Consider the following 22,176-nt stretch of genomic DNA (forward strand, 5'->3'; position numbering starts at 1 on the left):
GCCATAGGGTGGGTTCTTTGCACTGTAGATGAAAAGATCTTTAGCTAGCTGTGTATAGACAGATGCCTGTAATCCTAGAGACTTGGGAACCTGAGGCAGGAGGTTGGCAATTTGGAGATCAGCCTAAGCAATTTAATGAGAACCTGTCTCAAAATAAAATTAAAAAGTTTGGGGATAGGGAGGTGGGAGGTGGGGGAAAAGGGTTGGAGATATAGTTCAGTGGTATAGCACTTACCTAGAATGCTTGAGGCTTGGGTTCAAGCCTCAGTGTGAAGGAAGGAAGGAAGGAAAGGAAGGAAAAGAAGGAAAGGAAGGAAGGAAGGAAGATCTTTACAGAGACGATATCCCACATAGTATGGAGGAAACACCACCATCTGGCCCCAAACTCAGGAGTCACTCGTAGAAGAAAGGAAACCACTGGTCAAAAGAGCAGCATTACATTCTTTTTTACCCTGATGACAACCAACCAATAGCTATTTCCCTTTCTTCCTTGCAAATTCAACCCTGGATTTATAGGGGGAGGTAGGAGGAACATGTCCAAGCTGGGAGATAAATTATTGGTCTACCAGGTTCTCAAGAGGATGATGTCGCCCCCTTGAGGACATCTGGGAAATTAATGAGTAGTTTTTGGTTGTCAACTGATTCTCAAGGGAGTAGTATTGGTCCCTTGGGGGTGTTTTGGAAATTTGCCCTTTTTGGGGGTGTTAGTCATAATGATAAAGGTTTAGTCTCCAGGGACACTAAGAGTTCTGAAATCTAACATTCATAATGAATGTTCACCTTATGAACAAAGCCCTTAAAATAATAGTACTGGTGCCAGACGAGGTGGGGCATACCTGTGATCCCAGCAAATAAGGAAGCTGAGACAGGAAGATCACAAGTTCGAAGCCAGTCTCAGCAATTTAGCCAGGCCCCAAGCAACTAGGCAAGACTCTGTCTCAAAATTAAAAAGAAAAGAAAAAAAAAAAAAAACTAATAAGGGCTAGGGATGTGGCTCAGGATTTGAGCCTCACTGGGTTCCACCCCCTATACCAATAATAAAAATAATAGTAAATTATATTGATACATTATATTGAAATCTCTTTTGTTTTTTGAAGTGCTGGGAAACCCACACTACCTGTTCCTAACGAAGTTATGATAATTCTTGGCAATTTATGAGATGTATATCACCATTTTTGGGAAATGGAAATGTCCTGGAGCTAGAGATGATGACTGCATACCGGTCAGTCAACCGGATTGTGCACTTTGGCTAATTTTAGACCATGCAAATTTCATCTTAAAATTTTTTTTTTCTCCATACTGGGGATTGTACCAAGTGATGCTCTACCACTGAACTATATTCTCAGCCACTCCCCCCACTTTTTTCTTAATATGAGGGGGGAAAACATAGAGCAGTTAACTGTATTTTCAGCACTCCTTTTCACAGAGTAATCATTTTACAAGAATTACTTCATACACACAGAACAGCTCAGGTCACTCCCTAACCAATTACAAATAACTACAGGCCATGGATCTTTAGGATCATTTTCAAAGTTGATGTATTAACTCACTAAATCATATAAATCTAAAGGATTTGTTTTTGTTCTTGGAAATAGTTCAACTCCCTTTATTTTTCTTTCTATGATACATGTGCATTTCACTTTAATAATATAAAGTAATAAGTGGAAGTGTTTGTTTCCAGAGGCTTATACAAAAGTTACATGATAGGGCCCTCTGCTGCCTGGTCTTCTGTGATTTCTAAACATCTTTTCCTGAAAGAAGTTATTTGATCTTGTAATTGGTATTTTCTCAATCCCAAGGAAAAGCAAACCAGAGGGCAAGAACTTTAGAGTCAGAAGCTTGAAAGAGATTTTTCTTATAGAAAAATTCAAACATATAAAAAAATTGAAGGAAGAATAAAATGAATAAAATTAATAAGAACTGGGGATATAGCTCAGTTCATAGAGTGCTTGTCTGTCAATCACAAGGTCTTGGGTTCAACCCCCAGCACTGAAAAAAAAAAAAAATAAATAAATAAATAAATAAAATAAAAATGTACCCATTGCCCAAGTTCAATAATCTTTGATTCACAATCATGGTCTCTTTCTTTCCTTCCTCCCTTCCTCCCTTCCTCTCTTCCTTCCTTCCTTTCTTTTTTATTTCTTTTCTTTCTCTCTCTTTCTTTCCTTCTTTCTTTCTTTCTTTCTTTCTTTCTTTTCTTTTCTTTTCTTTTCTTTTCTTTCTTTCTTTTTCTGGTACTCGGGATTGAACCCAGGAGTGTTCTATCACTGAGTCACATCACCAGCCCTTTTTATTTTGAGTCAGAGTCTCACTAAATGGCTGAGGTTGGCCTTGTGCTTCTGATCCTCCTGCTTCAGTCTCCCAAGCCTCTGGGGTTCCAGGTATGTAACACTGCACTTTGTTTTGTGGGCTGGTTTTTTTTGTGGTGCTGAGCACATGGGCATTCTACCACTGAGCTCCACCCAGCCCTCAGTTTTTCTTTACTCCCATCCTCAGAGCATGTCCAAAACCACCAAATTATGTAATCAAATCCCAGACTTAATATCCCATATATATATATACATGTGTATGATATATTTATTTTTATATATCCACACATATGCAGCTACAGTTATTTCTATATATGCCATTATGTGTTTGAAAATATGCATTTATACCTGTACTAGGTGTGCATTTTTTCCAAAACTCACATCCTTACTGGAACCTCAGAACTGGAACTTACCTAGAAATAGAGTTGGGTTTGGGATGTAACTCAGTTGTAAAGCATGTCAGTAGCATGTGCAGTTCCCTGGGTTTGGTCCCTAGCATGAGAAAAGAAAAAAAGAAAAAGTGGTTGCCTGTGATACTATGCACATGTAGTCCCCATAGCCAGGGAAACTGAAATAGGAAAGTCTCTTTGCGTCTAGAAATTCAGGACCAGTCTAGCTAGGCCAAAAGAGCTAGGGGGAAAAAAAGACAGGAGGCAGAAACCAGTTTCACCTACACATAAATAACCTACTTCTCTCTTGTTTTCCACTTTGTGGTGCTGGGGATCTAACCCAGGGCCTTGCTTGGGCAAGTACTCTACCATTGAGCCACGCCCCCAGCCTTTCCATCTGCCTTTCAAATAGCCCAAAGCATTATGTGGTTCTCCCAAGAAGAAAAAAATCCAGACTAGTATGAAGCAGTAGGTGCAACTTTGTTCCATGGTTCACCCTGAATGTATTTTAGAATCATCTGGGGAGCATTTTGTAAAAATCCCAATGTCTCAACTCCTCCCCAGACCAATTAACCAGTCTCTGAAGGAGGGGTCTGGGCACCACACTTGCTGCAAAGCTCCCTAGGTGATGCTAATGTGCAGGTGGGACTGAGAATTCCTGCCTTGGGTAGTGGTGAGCAGTCACCTGGGTGGAGGTAATTATGTACTCCTCAAACCCAGGAACTCAGACTACTGGATAAATGCTATCTACCATTTGCAAGTTACAGAGCCTTAACTTGACAACTGTTCTGATTAGCTGCTGCTAAAAGACAAGCTGCCCCATGTATAAGGATCCAAAAGAGCTGAAAAAAGGGTCTCAAAAATATCTGTACACCCATGATCATAATAGCTTTATTCAAAATAGCCAAAAAGTGGGCCAGGCATGGTGGCACACACCTGAAATCTCAGTGACTAGAGAGGAGACTGAGGCAGGAGGATTACAAATTTAAAGCCATCCTTAGCAAATTAGTGAGACCATGTCTCAAAATAAAAAATAAAAAGAACTGAGCATAATGAGTTGGGGGTGGTGGGGTGGGGAGAGAAAAACGAAGGAACTTTGGATGCTGTAGAGGAAAATAGGGTGGGAAGGGGGGGGAAGGAAAGATAGTAGACTGAGATAGATTGAATTACCCTATGTATATATATGATTACATGAATGGTGTGAATCTACATCATGCACAACCACAGAAATGAAAAGTTACACCCCATTTGTGTATAATTAATGCAGTCCGGAAAAATAAAAATTTAAATAAAAAAAATTAACACCATAAGTAACAAGAAAAAAAAGGGGGGGGTGACTGGGGATGTAGCTCAGTGTTAAAGCACCCCTGAATTAGATCCCTGATCAAAAAAGGAAAAAGATGGAAGTAATCTAAATGACTATCAGTAGGTGAATGGACAGACAAAATGTTATGTAAATACAATGGGATATTTTTTGGCTTCGAAAGGAAGGGTTGGTGTGCAACTCAAGCGCAAGGCCCTGCATTTCATCCCCAACACCATTAAAGAAAAAAAAAAAAAAAGGAAAAAAAATTTGAGATGGGGTTTTGCTACATTGCCTCAGGCCTCACCTGCTGAACAGCTAGGATAACTGCTCTGATCACTCTGGAACCAAAATAATATTTTGACACAGGGATGAATTTTTAGGACATTATGCTAAGTGAAAGAAACCAAACAGAAAAAGACAAATACTGGGAATAGTTCAGTGGTAGGGTAGGCACTTGCAGGCATGAGGCCCTGGGTTCAATCCCTTGGCATCACCAAGAACAAAAACAATGACAAAAAAGAAAGGCGCTGGGCATGGTGACACATGCCTGTAATCCCAAGGAGTCGGGAGACTGAGGCAAGAGGGTGGCAAATTTAAAGCCAGTCTCAGCAACATAGTGAGACCCTCAACAACTTAGTGAGCCTGTCTCAAAATGAAAAATAGGGCTGGGGCTGTAGCTCAGTGGTAAAGTACCCTTGAGTAACACCCCCCCCCAAAAAAAAAAAAAAAGATAAGTACTATATGACTTCACATAGATGAGGTATTTAGAATAATTGAAATCCAAAATGGAAAACAGAATTGTGGTCGCCAGAGACTGGACAGAAAGCAGGGGGATATGTGGACTTGTTTAATGGAGGCCATTGATTTGCACTAAGCTCCTGCTTGAGACCCTAAAAGATCAAACCAAAATGGAGTTACTCATGCTGAAGTTTCACATCACTAAATGGAAACTAAGTGTTAAATTCCCAGTGCAGTTTGACTGGCATGGTAAAGACATCCCTCTGCGTCAGGGGCTATGGTGCAGGCTTGTAATACCAGGCTCTGTGGTTAAGAGCACCTGGATTCAATCCCTAGTATCAATCAAATCAAATAAAAGACATCCTTCTGCTTTACCATTTACAAGGAAAGGAATCTGAATAACCTGATGGTAACCAATCTTTGTGTGTGTGTGCGTGTGTGTTTGTGTGCGTGCGTGTGTGTTACTGGGGATTGAACCCAGGGATGTTTAACCACTGAGCTACATCCCCAACCCTTTATATGTTTTATTTATTTATTTACTTTTAACATATTTTTTTAGTTGTCAATGAATCTTTTATTTTATTTCTTTATACGTGATGCTGAGTATCAAACCCAGGCCCTTGCATCTGCCAGGTAAGCGCTCTACTACTGAGCCACAACTCTGGCCCCATGTTTTATTTTGAGATCGGATCTCACTGAGTTGCTGAGGCTGGCCTTGAACTTGCAATCCTCATCTTAGCCTCCCCAAGTGGTTGGTGTTATAGGTGTGCACCACCGTGCCCAGCTAGATCTTTAAACTAAATTTATTGTCATTTTATCTTTTGACAATTCAACTAGTTTCAGTTTTGCAAGATGAAAAGATTCTGGAGATTAGTTGCACAACCATGTGAATATCCTTAACAGTGCTCAACTGTGCCCTCAGAAATGGTCAAGATGGTACATTTTGTGTTAAGTGTGTTAGAAAGAAAACTACCCTGAAAATTAGTGGCTTGAAACAGCAAGGATTATTTTATTATCCCACATAGTTCCTGTGGTTCAGGAATTCAGGAAGGGCTGAGCTAGCTGGTTCTGGCCTAGGGCATCTCACAGGGTTGCAGACCACATGACTAGAAAAGAACAGTGGATGGCTGGAGAACTAAGGGCTGGGTAGACAGCTCTCTGTGCCTCATGTGGCCTTCCCCTTTCACTATGGCAGCTGGGCAGTTGGACTGCTTATCTGCAGCTCAGGGTCAAACTCAAGTGTTTCCACAACAGATGGAAGTGACTTTCCCCTTTGATGACTCAGCTCAGAAGTGAAGTAGCGTCCCTTCTGTCATGTTCTATTGGTCGAAATTATCACCAAAGGTCTATAATTCCATCAACTAGAGAGGCTGAGGCAGGTAGATTGAGGTCAGCCTCAGCAATTTAGCAAGATCCTTTCTCAAAATAAAAAAATAAAAAGGTCTGGGGATGTGGTTCAGTGGTAAAACAACCCTGGGTTCAATCCCCAGTACAAAAAAAGAGAGAGAAGAAGAAGGAGAAAGGAGGAGGAGGAAGAGGAGGAGGAGGCGGGGGAGGGGGAGACGACTAAGTCAACAAATATTTGCTGGCCACCTAGGAAAAGGATCAGTCAGCCCAAGACAAAGGATGAACTCAGTCCCAGATATCACTTGACTAAATCCTTACAAGAGACCAGAACTGCCCAGCCAAGTTATTCCGGAATTCCTGACCTACAGAAAGTATAAAACATAACAAATGTTTACTTATTTTATTTTTTGGGGTGCCAGGGATTGAAACTAGGAGTCTTAACCACTAAGTCACATCCCCAGCCCTTTTTATTTTTTATTTTGAGACACAGTTTTACTAAATTGCTTGGGGCCTCCTTAAATGGGTGAGGCTGACTTTGAACTTGAGATCCTTCTGCCTCCCAAATTGCTGGAATTATAGGCATGCTAATTACAGGCAAAAGAGCTAAATGTTTCTTTTTGAAGGTCCCTACTTTGTTGTTGTTTGTTTTTGGTGCTGGGGATTGAACCCTGGAGATACTTACCATTGTGTTATCTCCCCCAGTCCTTTTTATTTTTTTATTTTGAGACAGGGTCTTGCTAAATTGTTGAGGCTGGCTTTGAACTTGTGATTCTCCTGCCTCAGCCTTCCAAGCTGCTGGGATTACAGTTGTGCCCCACCGTGCCTGTTGATTCAAGTTTAAAAAACCCCGTTCCTGCTGATGGACAGAATTACAGCCTCTGGAACAGGAATTACCTGTGTTTCTTCCCTTTTGCTAGCAAAGCAATAAACCTTCTTTTTCCTTTTTCTTAAAACTGTGTCCTCTTTATTGGATTGGCATCAGAGATAAGGATTGAACTTTCAGTAACACTAGTACTGAACTTTTCTGGACTTTAGGCTACTCAGTTATGAAATGGGAATAAAAATCTATGTAATCTATACCAGGTGCGGTGGCACATACCTGTAATCCCAGCAATTTGGGAGGCTGAGGTAGGAGTTCGAAAGTTGGAGGCCAGCCTTAGCAATTTAGTGAGGTCCTGCTTTTAATAATCTATGTAATCTTTATAAATATTAGATTATATTTATATGTTATTATAAATTATATTAGAGAATATTTATAAAGATTACATAGATTATTGGGGCTGTGGTTGTGGCTGGGTGGTAAAGTGTTTGCCTAGCATACATGAAGCACCGAGTTTGATCCTCAGCAGCACATAAAACAATAAACAAAATATGGGTATTGTGTTCATCTACAACTAAAAATATTTTTTAAAAATTACATAGATTATTAAAACCCCTTCCAACTTGATGAGGGAGTATCTGTCTTGCTGCCTTATTCAGTGCTGTATATGTGGGACACAGCTGAGTGGCTGACCCCATAACACACGCTGAATAAGTATTTACTGAAATAAAAAAAAGGGCACCCTGCCTAAAGAAAATACATATTAGTTGTCATTAGTTTACAAGGCAGTGCATGATTACCCCTTACTTTATCAGTGATCTCATCTTTTATTTTCTCCCTTGGTGCTGGGGATGGAACGCAGCCTCATGCATGCTGAGCAAGCACTCTAGTGCCAGTCCCTAAGTACTCATCTCTTACCACTTGTGCATTCCAACCAACCTGTTCTGAGTTCCTCAACTGTGCTGGCATACACCAGTTTCAGGACCTTTCCTTCTGTTTTCCCTGCCAGTTATTCACATGGCTTATTCTCTTAGTGTTCAGATCTATTCAATGTTACCTCCTCTGAGAAGTCTTTTCTGACCACTTCTAGCACTCTGTAGCCACTTATCTTGTTTCATTTTTCTTCAAAGCATTTACCTGACCTGATTGGTACAGTTTCTATCTGTGAGTTGTGCATCTTCAGAAGCAACCAACTGTGAATTTAAAAATTTGAAAAAAGAATATCGTGTCTGCACTGACTATATAGACATTTTTTCTTGTTATATAGCAAACAATACAGTATAACAACCACTTACATAGCATTTATACTGCATTATGTGTCCTAAATAATCTGGAGGTGATTTAAAATACACTGGAGGATGTGGGTAGGTTATATGCAAAGCTTTCCACATGTTATATAAGGGATCTGGGTATCTGCAGATTTTGGTATCTGCATGGACTAGGCGAAGTAATCTCCCATCGGGACCCAGGGAAGGCTGTATTTTTCTTTAGGTTGTCCTAGAGAACAAACTTCATGAGGGTAGGACTTTTCTACTGTATTCAATCGCTTTATTTCACAATACCTCCAACACCGGGATCTCAGAAGACGTGCCATAAATATTTGCACAATTGGACAGCACAAACGGACATCTCCGTGGGGCGCTGAGACTCGCCATATTTTTGGCCAGGAGTGGTTAGAGTCTCCGTCACGTGACTTGCAGTCTCAGGCCAGCCTTGGAGGCTGGGGAGGGCCACGTGGTCCCAGCCTCAGCGGAGGAGGTACTGCGCAGGCGCACCCCCGGCGCAGGCGCAGACGGGGCTCAGGCGCGCGGCCAGCGGCGGTTGGCTGCTCGCGGATCGGCGGGCGGTTGGTGTGAGCCGGACAGAGCTGCAGCTGCTGGAACCGGCGCCATGGTGGAGAAGGAGGAGGCTGGTGGCGGCATCAGTGAGGAGGAGGCGGCGCAGTATGATCGGCAGATCCGCCTGTGGGGCTTAGAGGCTCAGAAACGGTCAGGGCCGGTGGAGGCGCCGAGGGTCTGGAGGCGGCGTCTGGTGGGAGGCGTTCTGGGCCGGGAGGGAGCGGGGGTCCGCTTTGAAGAGGAGGCGGGATTTACGTGCGCGGGAATGGGAGCGCTCCTGGGACCACTGGGGGCGTCGATTGGGCGGAGGTTATGTGGTGGGCACGTCCCCGGGCGGCCCTTCGAGGAATTGGAGGCCTCAGAAGGGGGAGGGGGGTGTTCAGGGGGCAGGATTCGCACTCCTGGAATCGGGCGCTCGGGAGGGGTATGGTAGGCCTTGGGTCGCAGGCGTGTGCTTCGGGGCCAGAGGGGTCGGGGAGGTGTGGACAGGGTGGAGGGGGCGTAGTTCATTCATTCATTGGAGAGAACTGGTATGTTTGCTCGACCTGGGGGCACCTGGGCAAACGGAGCCGACGCCGACGTGAGCTTACGTTTTTGGGGCTCCTCGGAAGCGGGCCAGTCAGTGTGCGGGTTTTGAGGTGTTTGGGAGCAAGTTCTCTCAAATGGGAGCCTCCTAGAGAGGGTTTGGAGGGACCCGAAGTGGTTACTGGTGTCGAGGTGTGACGTGGTCCAGAGCAGGCAGGGGTTGGTTGGTGGTTGTGTTCTTCCTTAAGCTGAGGGGGTGAGTTTTTTTTGCAGAAGGTCATCGAGTCAATCAAATATTTACTGAGCACTTGACACAGGAACTATTCTGGGCCCTGAGCACGTATCAGTGAACTGTTCCTTCCTACGTGGATCTATCTTTAATTAATTTATTTATTTGGTAGCGGGACTAGAGCTCAGGGGTGCTTAACCACTGAGCCACAACCCCAACCTTTCTTATTTTTTATTTTGAGACAGGATTTCGCCAAGTTGACTTAGGGTCTTGCCAAATTGTTGAGGCTACCCTCGAACTTGATATCCTCCTGCCACAGCCTCCCTAGTTGCTTGGATTACAGGGTATGCCACCGTTCCTGGTGGGAGGAACTGTTTTAATAGGGTGACCTGGGAAGGCCTATGAAGAGGCAGTACTAAACCTCAGACCTGTGTGAAGGGAAAGAGCCATAATTGGCACTTGGAAGGGGTGATGGTGGGAAGAACCTTCCTAGCATAGAGAACAGCAAGTGCAGTCCTCAGGCTTGAACATTGCTTGGCAGATTAGAGAAATAGGGGAGCTGGAGCCAAATGTGTTGAGTAGCTTTTATTCTGAGTTTGCTGGGAAACCTGTTGGATTGTGTTGAGTAGGAGTAATATGATCTGTTGTGTATTTTAAAAGGATCAGCCTTTGTGGAGAAAAGGTTAAAAGTGGGCAGAAGTGGAATTAGATTCCTGTTAGGGTGCTGGGATTGTAGCTCAGTGGTACAGTGCTTGCCTCAAATGTGAGAGGCACTGGATTTGAGCCCTAGCACCACATAAATAAATAAAATGAAGGTATTGTGTTCATCTACAACTGGAAACAAAAATTAAAAAAAAGATTCCTGTTAAACTGTGACAACAGTCCAGTTTTTTAAGAAAAAATGTTGATGCCTGAAACTCTTAAAGGGGTCAGATACATATTCTGGATATATTTTGAAGGTAGAGGGGATAGCATTAGTTTGTGAATTCATCTCTGGTGGAATGAGAGGCAAAAGTGAAGGCTGACTCCAGTGTTTTTGGTTTGAGCAACTGGAATGGTGGAATTGCCATGTACTGTGGTGGGTAAAACCAAGTTTATTTGGGTCAGGGAAGAATCATTTCTCTTTTGGACTTGCATTTAAGTGTTTGTCTTACTGTAGAAATACATTGGTGGTTAAGTTCACAGGTGAGATAGAGGTGATGGATTATGTGATGTGAGTACAGAGTATAGAATTAATTGAGGTAAGGGATTGGGGAGGCACACAATCAGTAGAATTTTGTCTGAGGAGGGGGGAGCTTTCAGAAGTTTTTGGTTAGAAAGCATAGTGTGCGGGGGTTGGGAGTGGAATGGGAATTACCTCAGGCTCATTTTAGATGTGTGGAGTCTTCTGTGATGGATCAGAGTGTAATGTCATCCCGAGACATTAATATCACTGGTCAGAAGAGGGTTAAAGGCACCTACAATAGAAGGTTGAGAATTAACTGATAAAAAGTACCTCAAACATTGGTGATCTTGATTGATTTAAGGACTGCTATTCTCTAAAAGGGGTGGAAGGAGAACTTCTTTGAGTTGGAGGAAACTTTGAGGACATAACCCATTAAATCTGGGATTGAACCTAGAGGTGCTTTACCACTGAAGTACATCCCCAGCCCTTTTTATTTTTATTTTGTGACTGTCTTGCTAAATTATCCATGCTGGACTCAAACTTGTTATCCTTCTGACCCTAGTGGTCAGGTTTACAATTGTGTTGCAATACCCAGATCGATGGATTTTACCAGGGGCAAATTTCCACTGATCTACATCCCCAACCTCCCCTTTTTTTTAACTTCATATTAAAGAAATTTATTATGAAATATGTTTGCTTATAATAGAGAAGTCCCCCCCCCCAACCCCCCCTTGAGACAAGGTCTTTCTCACTAAGTTGCTTAGGGCCTCACTAAGTTGCTGAGGCAGGCCTTGAACTTGAGATCCTCCTGTCTCAACCTCTTGAGTTCCTGGGATTACACGCGTGCACCACTACGTGCAGCTATTTTACATTTTTAATACAGATTTCCCTAAGTTGTTAAGCCTGATCTTGAATTTGTCAGTCTCCTGCCTCAGCCTCCCAAATAGGTTGGGTTAAAAGATGTGTGCCACGATCTCTTGGGAGATGCATGTAGGCACATGTAGGCATATGATAAAGCTAAGAGAACAGAATGTTAACTCTTTCAACTTTTCTCTATATTTAAAAAATTTTTTTTGAGAAGTTAGAAAAAGATATCCCCTCAAAATTTGGAGATTTGCTTCATCCTTGCATATGGCTGGGACTGGAGGCACTTGCTGCTGTGCCTGCTACCATTAGTAGTTTTGTAAATGTGAGAAATGATGGTTGCTCAGTCTGGGGAAGTGAATAGATGATGCTACCGGAATAAATAGATAGGTCCTCCCCAGTACTGGGGATTGAACTCAGCCATACTTTACCTGTGAGATACATCCCCAGCCCTGTTTTTTTCCCTTCAGTTTTGAGATAGGGTCTCACTAAGTTGCCAAGGCTAGCCTTAAGTCTATGATCCTCCTGTCTCAGCCTCCTGAGTTTCTTGTGGTATAGGTGTGTGCCACCATGCCTGACTCTGTAAATATTTTGTGCATAATTTCTGTAGTATTGATTCCCAGAAGGGGAATTGCTACATCAGGGAGTATGAATCATAATAGCTGATATTCATTAAGTGCTGACTGTGTGCCAGGTACTGTTTTAAGCACTTTTCATATAATTGAGTCACAAATAAGCTGTAGTCAGAGGGCCCTAGCATGATTAAAGATTAAAACATAAATATGATATTCATTGTTGACAGCAGTTGAATTAAAGAGCAAAACAAACCTCCAGAGAAGTTGGTTTGTGGAGCCATATAGGAATGTAGGCTTTGGAAAGACTGTGTGGCTGCATGAGATTTGTTGTCAGAAACATTTAAAAATATTCTTCACTGGAAAAGTTCAGGAGAGGGATGCTCACCTTACTCAGATATAAGAAAGGACTTTTTGAGAAAATGACATTCAGGTTGGGTTTTGAAGTCTTGGGAAAAAGCTTGACTACCTAGAGAGGAAGAGGGCTGGCATTTCAGGAGCATGGAATGTTGTGACTTAAAGTCCGAAAGTCTGAACATGAACCAGGTGGTGCACACCTGTGACTCCAGCTACTCGGGAGGCTGAGATCAGGGAATTGCAAGTTTAAGGCCAGACTGGGTAACATGGTGTGAGACCCTGTTTCAAGAAAAGAAAAAAAGCATAAAGCCTGAAGATGGAAAATTGGAGGCATGCCTGGGGAGTGAGTAATACACTAATAATAGGAAATAAGGCTGGTAAAATAGAATAGAGTCAATACTAAATGGCTTTAAATGCCAGCTTTAGTTTTGTTTGTTTGTTTGTTTGTTTTTGTTTTTTCCTGTTAGATTTTTTAAAATCCAGATTAAAACCCGTTTTTGGACCCTTTTATGTAAATAAGGCAGTGGAGCCTGAGGAGAAGTTATTAAATTCTTGTAACTTTTATTGAGCGTCTTATATGTCAGGTATTGTACTGGATGCTTTGGCTTTCAACTTTTACCAGGTCGTCAAGGGAATTAAATGATATGAATTCAGAATTAGTAATCCCATTTTATAGATGAATAAATTGAAGTTTGAAGTGATTGTATAGTTTTCTGGGTCACCCAGTTAGGTAGTGGCAAATCAAGAATTCAAACTTCCATTTTCACACTCAGAGGACATTAATGATTAGATTTTGGCGGGGTGGTACTGGGGATTGAACTCAGGGGCACTAGACCACTGAGCCACATCCCCAGCCTTATTTTGTATTTTATTTAGAGACAGTGTCTCACCGAGTTGCTTGGCACCTTGCTTTAGCTGAGGCTGCCTTTGAACTTGTGATCTTCCAGCCTCAGCCTCCTGAGCTACTGGAATTACAGGTGTGCTCTGATTTTGTCATTTTTTGATATATTATGTATCTGTTTATCTGTCTCCTCCTCTAGGAGGGCAAGAACTTTCTTATTCACCCCTGTGTTCCCAAACTTAGGGTGCCTGGCATATTATGTGCTCAATAAATATTTATTGAATGAATTTTTCTATGCAAAGTGGGTTGGAATCTGTGTGTTTTCTAGATTTGAGGCTTTGGAACTTTGGTGTATTTAATGAAAACCAAAATTAATTATTTCCCTGTCATTTTGTTCTGAGATTCACAAGCTCCAATGTTCTGTATCAGGAGGTTAACAGTTTCTGCTTTACAGGCTGCGGGCCTCCCGGGTGCTTCTTGTTGGCATGAAAGGACTTGGGGCTGAAATTGCCAAGAATCTCATCCTGGCAGGAGTTAAAGGACTGACCATGCTGGATCATGAACAGGTGTGATGTTATCACCTTATAACTGCCCTCTTGCATCTGTCCTCATCAGTATTTGTGAATGCCTATTTGTGTTGTGAAAGGATGGCTAGTGTTAGTGGAACTCTAGTCTTTGGAAACTGAATGTTCTAGTGCTGGGTTTCAATTCCAGTTCCACCTCATTCTTGTTGAATGACCCAGTGGAGACATGTTATCTCACTGAGCTTGCTGTCAATGGAGCAATAGAGAAGTGGTTTTCTAATGTATGCCTAAAAATGAAAATGCAGTTTCCTGGAGCATAGCTTTTAGCCTTAGTGATTCTGGATTAGAAAGTTTTAAATGAGACTCAGGAACATGTACATTTAAAAGATAGGTGTCTCAGAGCCAGGTATTTTGGTGCACACCTGTTGGGAAGCTGAGGCAGGAGGAGTGCAAGTGTGAGGCCAGTTTCAGCAACTTAGTGAGACCCTGTTTCAAAATAAAAATTAGAAAGCAGGGGCTTGGGGATGCAGCTCAGGTAGAGTGCTTGCCTCACAAGAGTAAGGCCCTGGGTTCAATCCCCAGCACTGAGAACAGAAAGAAAGAAAAAGGTAGGGATGGGGGAGGGAAAAGAAAAATAGAAAGAACTGGGATGTGGCTCAGTGGTATAATGTCCCTAAGTATTCCTAGGTTCAATCAATCCCCATTACCCCCTACCAAAAAAAAAAAAAAGTAAATAAATAGAAGATAGATGCCTCGGAGATTTTGTTGTAGATTCTCCACAAACATTTGAAGAGTTGAATGATGTGGTGCATGCCTGTAACCTCAGGGACTCAGGAGGCTAAGGCAGGAGGATCACAGGTCCAGGCCAACCTTAGCAACTTAGTGAGACCCTGTCTCAAAATAGAAAGAACTGGGAATGTCTGGGTTCAATTCCCAGGACCAAAGGGGAAAAAAACAAGAAAGAAAAACATTGAGCTTGGGAGGCTGATGCAAGAGGATCAAGAGTTAAAAACCAGCCTCAGCAACAGTGAGGCACTCAGCAACTCAGTGAGACCCTGTCTCTAAATAAAATACAAAATAGGGCTGGGGATATGGCTCAGTGGTCAAGTGCCCCAAGTTCAATCCCTGGTATTCTCCCTCCCCCTACCAAAAAAAAAAGAAAAAGAAAAAAAAATGCAGTCAGAGCAAATATGTGTGGGTCGCTTAGCATAGGTGCATCTAGTAATTAATTATATGACAGCACTATTGAATAATATAATGATAATGCCCAACTCCAGTATAGCTTGCTCTGACCTTTTCTTTTTCTTTTGTTTTGGTACTAGGGATTAAACTCAGAGGTACTTAACCATTGAGCTACATTCCCAGTTCTTTGTATTTTTAAATTTTTTATTTTACTTATTTGTTTTTTATGTGGTGCTGAGGATTGAACCCAGGGTTTCACACATGCTAGGCAAGTGCTCTACCTCTGAGCCACAACCTCAGCCCTTATTTCTGATTTTAAGGCAGGTATCTCACTAAGTTGCTGAGACTGACCTCAAACTTGGGACCCTCCTGCCTCAGCTCCCAGGTTGCTGGGATTACAGGTGTGCACCACTGCACCTGGCAGCAAAATACTTTGAAGACTGTAATGTCACATTGTATTATTTGTGACTTTCTTTTCTTTTAGGCAATGAACAAGAATCTTGTCTCACATTAAGTAACTAGCATGAAGTATAGGCTCTGTAGGCAAAAGTAAATGCTAATGAAAATTTTATTTAATTTCCTAGCCACTATATCATGAGGAAATTAATGAAAAATTTAAAAGCTGACCTTGTGTGAGTGTTCAGGAATACCTGGAATTATTTTTAAAAAATTGTACTATGAAGTGAAGAGAAACATAGGTTGGCTCATTTAATCTTACAGCCACAGTTTGGTTTTTGAGTTGAATTTTAAAACACTAAGCAAAAAATATTCCTACAAGGAAGATGCCAGGAGTGGGCAGGGGACAGGAAACAATTATTTCCCCAACCACACCGCCCTCTAGAGGCTGAAGCGCTTCATGCGAAAGAAGACTGCTGCTTAGAGAGGGTTAGAACTGAGACCTAAGAAACGACTCTGCCTAACTGTAGCTGTGCTGGGCATGGGAAAATGAAACCACTTGAACATAGTGACTCCCTGTCTGGTTTTGGGAATCTGAGAATGGGTTGGGTAATTATCTATTGCGAGGTGTGGGATGTGGTTCTGATACCACATCAGGACAGTAATGAGTGCTGTCCAATGTTGGAGTGAACAGACTTATGCACATCCTTTACCTCTTTGCTTAGAGAGTTGTGGGACCTTCCACCTGCCTAACATGGTGGTCCTCATCCATGAGGACCACTTCAGAGTACCCGGGGAGTTTTTTAAAAGTAAAGTTCTTTAGGTGAGCCTAATAGTCATGGTGGGTTAACAACCATTGACTTCATATGTCCTGTTCTCAGCTTACCTAGCCAGACCCCCATCAGATAAATTTTTTTTTCCTGTACTGGGGATTAAACCCAGGTATGATCTGCCACTGAGCTACATCCATCCTTAGCTCTTTTTATTTTAGTTTTCATTTTGAATTGAAGCCTCACTAACTTGCCAAAGCTGACCTTAAACTTGCAGTCCTCCTGCCTCATCCTGGCAGGTGTAGGCACTGTTTCTGTCTAGATCAGATAATTTAAAAGTTTATGAACACAACATGGTTGTTCACCCTTCTGTATTTTCTCTCACTAAGAACACCCCAGGGAGGCAGTAGTGCAAAATGCAAAGACTTTGGAATCATACAGACAGGTTCAAGTCCCAGGTTAGACTAAACATCTCAGACTCAGTTTGTTCATCTCTAAAATGAAGGTGTTAATACCTGCCTTTAGAACTTTTTATTTAGTTTTTAAGATCCATAAGCATCTGAGAGTATCTACTCAGTACCATGAAGTCTGCTAGGTGCTGGCAATAGAAAAATGCTCACAGCTTAATTTTTACTCTCAATTCTTTTCCAAAAAACAAGAGCAGGTTCCTAGACTCAGATTATAGTAGTGAGACATGAAAGGTTTCAGAAACTAAATTTTAAAGAACAAGGTGGGGTTTGTCAAGTTGATTGGTGTTTAGGCAGAGGACATGTGACACAAAAGTGTCTAATGGTATGTTAGAAATGGAATATAACAAGCACTTTGGTGTTTTTAGAGTGTGAGAACCAAAGTAGTAGCAAGCAGGGGCAGGTCACATGTGAAGTTCACATTGGAACGTTCTGTTCTGCTGGGAAGCTCAACCACAAAGTTTTACTCAGTCCTCTAGGTCTGTGGATTCATTAACCTCAAATGGAAAGAGAACGTAACCTGGTTGGCTTTGGGCTTCATCCTAATAAAGTAGACATTATTATTCCAGTAGGTCACTAATCTAGATCTAGGAGAACTATCTGGGAAGAACTATGATTAGCACAAGATACAAGGCAGATCACTTACAAGGCTGTTTTATTAGTGTGAGAGGCAAAAGGGATCTGAGCTAAGACCTCAAATAGAGATGGCAAGAAGCACATGGATATGATAATATACTTTAGTGATGAAGTATATGTATGGACCTTAAGTAATGACAAGGAATAGGCATAACAGCTAAAACTTTACTGAAGGTGCTGGGCCCTGTTCTATGAGCTTATGGTTGTATTATCTCATATAGTTCTCACAACTACCCTGAGGTCTGGGACCTATTATTGTTATTATTATTAATTTCACAAATAAGAAAATTGAAGGGAAAGAAGTGAAGTCCTGGTCCACCCACGCCCACAGTGATTAGTGGTATAGCCAGGACCCAGGCAGCCTGACTTTAGAGCCCATGTCCTTAGCTACATCAATGTGTATTTGCCATCAAGGAAATATCAGTGATTCGAAGGCCAAGATTCTGGCTTGGGTGACTGGAAGGGTGGTTGATGGCTTATCAACAGAGCCTGCAAATTCAGGAGCAGTTGATCATGAAGGGCTGATGGAATATTCAAGTGGAAGTGACTAGTTGGATAGTTGAATAGAAGATTCAGGTAAATCAGGAGGAAATCTCCAGAAAGAGTGGTTTGAGGAAAAAAAAAGCAGATTTTGATAAAATCTAAAAGAGGAATTGAATTGGTTTATGGAACTATACAAAGTGAAAAGATGAGTGGTTTTGACATGAAAACTTGGGGGCAGGTACACCTAGGAGGGCTACAGGGACAGGAATGGGAGAGGGAAGGAAGAGGAAGGTCTGAGAGGACAGGGTACAAGTAGAATGTTGCAAGAAAACTGTGCTCTCTTGCCTGATAGTAATAATGACTAATGGTACAGGAACTAATGAGTGTGTGTTATTAACATCTTCATTTTATGTGTGAATCTTGCATATTCTCTCAAGGTCACACAGTAAGTCTTTGAACTAGGATTTGAATTAAAGATTTTAACCCAGCCTGAATTATTCCAGAGTCCTGGCTCTTAATCATTGTGATGTCTAGCCTCTCAGTATAGAATCAGATCCCTGAAGAGGGAGGATGGGGTGGGTCAAAAATGCTGTTAGGGGGTTGATCTGAAATGGAGGAGGGCCAGCTCATTTTCTTGGAGGAAAAATAGTGAGGAAGTTGTGTACCCTGGATATTTAGTAGGAGGAGATGAAGGGAGATTACTTCTGTTGAATCTAGACTTGGTGAAGGTGGTGAAGTCATTTGCAGAGTTCAATTAGATGTTTGGTGTGTGAAAAAATGCTTTGTGAGCTGTATGGAATCTGTAATCCTACTGTGGCTGTCAGGGAGTTATAGTATTCTGTCTTTGAGGCTCTGCTGTGCTGACATCCGGCCTTATGGTAAAATTCCTCTGCTCTAGTCCCCACTTGTCTTTCTTCCTGAGTTTGAATTGAAGCATTCTTAATTGTGTCTGATTTTTGCATTGGTTTGTTTTTAAATCCTTTGTAGACAGGGACTGCATCCTTTAAACTATCTGCATATCTCTACGAATGCTTAGGGTTGGGCACATGATAGGTATTTAGTCAATTCTTACCACTGGTAATTGTTAACAATAGTTACACATTTAAGCAGATTTAAGTGGAAAAAAGCATGAACTTTTGTTCTTGAGCGATTTCCCCTATGAACACAAGGGGGTGCTCTTTAACCATCAATGACCAGTTAAAAAAGTTAAAATGTCCTATTTAAGCCTCAGAAGGAACTAAGAGTAGGGATTCCACAGTAGCCATATTATTATAGGAGCAGTAAGCCTATTTGATGGTAAGTATTTTAGCAGTTGTCTTAAGTAGGGTCATTGTCTTTGAGGTTTATTTTCCAGAAAATTCAAGAAGTAAAAATAAAAAATTTATTCCTAGGTATCTCCAGAAGATCCAAGGGCTCAATTCCTGATTCGTACTGGGTCTGTTGGCCGAAATAGGGCTGAAGCCTCTTTGGAGCGGGCCCAGAATCTCAACCCCATGGTGGATGTGAAGGTGGACACTGAGGATATAGAGAAGAAACCCGAGTCATTTTTCACTCAGTTTGATGCTGTAAGTTTCTCAGTGTCAAGTCTACTGTGAGAATTAAGCAAATTTAAGCATTAGTTACAGGTATTCTAGAGTGTTTGAATCTGAATTCTGAGCTTTTTCCAAAGTAAATTTGTAAACTATTCTGTTGTTGAGGCTTAGTACCTTGCACGAGTATATTGCCAGGAGGTCCAATCTGTTGGACCTGCTGTGACGTGCTGTCTGCTGACTTCTTTGGGTATGTGTTCCCCTAGACCAGATTTCAGTATTGGTGTTCTTTCTTCCTTCTAGAATCTGCATGTATTGCAAATGTTTGCCCCTGAAAACTTAGCAAGTTGTTGATTAATTTCTGTGGTATTTTATTGTTAGAAATACCAGACTGTAGCTTGTGTTTTGTCTTAAGATTAAGAATACACCTGATCTTGGTTTATGTCTTGTTTCTCTTTTGCACATGGATAACTGGACAAAATCACCATAGTCATAAGCCAAACGGAGTATATTCAGCCTCATTTGCTTTCATTACTGAATCTGTCCATGCGGATGCAAGAGAATGAGTTAAATTCTGTCAGTGTCTGTGACCTTTCAGACATAGTTCTATGTACCTTGGAAAAAACTTAATTCCCAGTAACTGAAATGATCACATTACATGACAGGTTAGAATTTGGGTTGGATAGTTTGTTTTTCACACTGTTGTATTTTATAGCTTGCCTGTATCTGTTCAGACGTGGGCTCAGAATGATGGATCATCTGTGCATTTATACTTTTTTTTTTTTACCAATTCCTTCTATTTTTTAATTGCAGGTAATAAGATATCTTCATTTGGACATGTCTTTTTTTCATTTCCTTATCCATAGTTCACATTTGGTTTATTTTGGGTATCCCATAAACTCGTAGATTTAGAGAGAGTTGTTAGAACAGATACATGAGGCTGGTGTTATGTGCCTACTCAGAGGAGAGTGAGTGTCTCTGTGTGCCCTGTTTGACTGCTCCTAGTAGGGGTTGTAGTCACTTTTGACTCTGTGGGGTTCCGTTTAATCAATTGGTTGTGTGTGTCCCCTGTGGCTTTCTTACCTTTCAGATGTGATTTTTTCCCCCCCTTGGGTAACCACATCCTTTGAAACACCAAAGGAACACATTTCTCTGAGTATTATTTTAGTTTCCAGGCAAAAAGCATCTATCAACTGAAAATGGCCTTATGTTCAGGAGAAAGTGTGTGCATTTTGGAAGTTGTCTTTTGATGGTGATCATAAAGCTTCTCCTGAAAAGATAGTGTTTTGTGCAGTAGAACTTGGTCATTTCCAATACCTCAGTTTATTGGAATACAAGCAGGAGGATGCAGAGCACCCTTGATAACTCTGTTGACTCACCAGTTTATTAAGTCAGAGTGGAAGGTCGGTCACCTGGTGTGTAACCTTTCTTTTGTTTTGACTTTCAGATTAAGTTTCTCACCACAAACTGGAATAATAATTTCAATGGAACTTGTTTATCTTCATCGTAACATATCAATCAAAAAAGTGGGTGGGAAGTCAATTTAGCAAGGTCCTGTCTCAAAATTAAAAAAGGGCTGTGGATGTAGCTCAGTGATAGAGTGCTGTGGGTTCTATCCCCAGCACAGGGGGGAAGATAGAAAAAGGAGACAAAAGCCCTCATTTATTTTATTTTATTTAAAAAAAAATTTTTAGTTTTTAATGTTGTTTATTTATTCATATGCGGTACTGAGAATCGAACCCAGTGCCTCACATGTGCTAGATAAGCGCTCTAACACTGAGCTACAAGTCCAGCCCCAAAACCCTCATGTTTAAACATAACCTTTGGGTCAATTAAAAAATTTGTTTTATTTCTTATTATCACTTATTTAGATTTTAGTAGATTTGGCTAATGGTTTAGAAATAACTTGGTAAGTTATCACTATCTTTTTCATGAAAACAAGGGTATGTGGTTTTTATATGTGTGTGGATTAGGGTAAACATTCTTTTTTTGTGGTGCTGGGAATCGAACTCAGGGCCTTGTGCTTGCGAGGCAAGCACTCTACCAACTGAGCTATCTCCCCAGCCCAGGGTAAACATTCTTTAAATGGTTTTTCCTTTCTGGCTTAATACACTTCTTTTTTTTTTTAAATATTTTTCAGTTGTCCATGAACCTTTATTTTATTCATTTATTTATATGTGGTGCTGAGGATGGAACCCAGTGCCTGACACATGCTAGGCAAGCACTTGACCACTGAGCCATAACCCCAGCCCCAACACACTTCTTTTGGGTTATAGAAAGTGACCATCACATAATTTACATTTTCTGTGCACTGAAACCAGCAGTTTCTCTTTTGTCTTCTAACCAGTAGCACCCAAAGAACCTGTCGTACCAGTTTGAAACTGGCTTTAAAACATGCCCAGAAAGACTGTTTGTTAAGATTTATTTAGACATCAGGGCAGTGAGTCACAGTTTGCAGAACTCACACCCAGACTGTTTCTTCTTTTTGCAGGTATGCTTAACTTGCTGCTCCAGGGATGTCATAGTTAAAATTGATCAGATCTGCCACAAAAACAGCATCAAGTTCTTCACAGGAGATGTTTTTGGCTACCATGGGTATACTTTTGCCAATCTTGGAGAGCATGAATTTGTAGAGTAAGTGTTGGGAGGGGAAGAGAAGGAAGGATATTTTCAAAATTTAGTTTTATTTACTGGTAGGAAATGAAGGATGTAAGGAAAATATGTTACTGTTAATACTCAGGGTATTCTGAAATCAAGCCATTAACCATTTTTACTGACTACAGTAGGTTGTGAGTTCACAGTTATAGGAGATATAGCTCCTACCCTCCAAAATGGTCTACTTTTAAAGCCTAAAACAAGCAGAGTTTGGTGACAAAGTACACCACCTGG

The 22,176-nt window shown here is 41.4% G+C and overlaps 1 protein-coding gene across 1 annotated transcript in view; it reads left to right on the top strand.

The window, feature by feature from the left end:
* The first annotated feature begins 8,709 nt into the window (after nucleotides 1-8,709).
* Nucleotides 8,710-22,176, top strand: part of Sae1 (SUMO1 activating enzyme subunit 1) — a 59,700-nt gene continuing 46,233 nt past the window's right edge. The window contains exons 1-4 of the mRNA XM_047529186.1: nucleotides 8,710-8,897; nucleotides 13,755-13,866; nucleotides 19,150-19,323; nucleotides 21,779-21,921. Coding sequence (XP_047385142.1) covers nucleotides 8,800-8,897; nucleotides 13,755-13,866; nucleotides 19,150-19,323; nucleotides 21,779-21,921 — 527 coding nt within the window. The 5' untranslated portion in view covers nucleotides 8,710-8,799. The remainder of the gene's footprint in view (nucleotides 8,898-13,754; nucleotides 13,867-19,149; nucleotides 19,324-21,778; nucleotides 21,922-22,176) is intronic.

The sequence above is a fragment of the Sciurus carolinensis genome, chromosome 16, assembly GCF_902686445.1.
Source record: "Sciurus carolinensis chromosome 16, mSciCar1.2, whole genome shotgun sequence".
In the NCBI taxonomy this organism is placed as follows: Eukaryota; Metazoa; Chordata; class Mammalia; order Rodentia; family Sciuridae; genus Sciurus; species Sciurus carolinensis.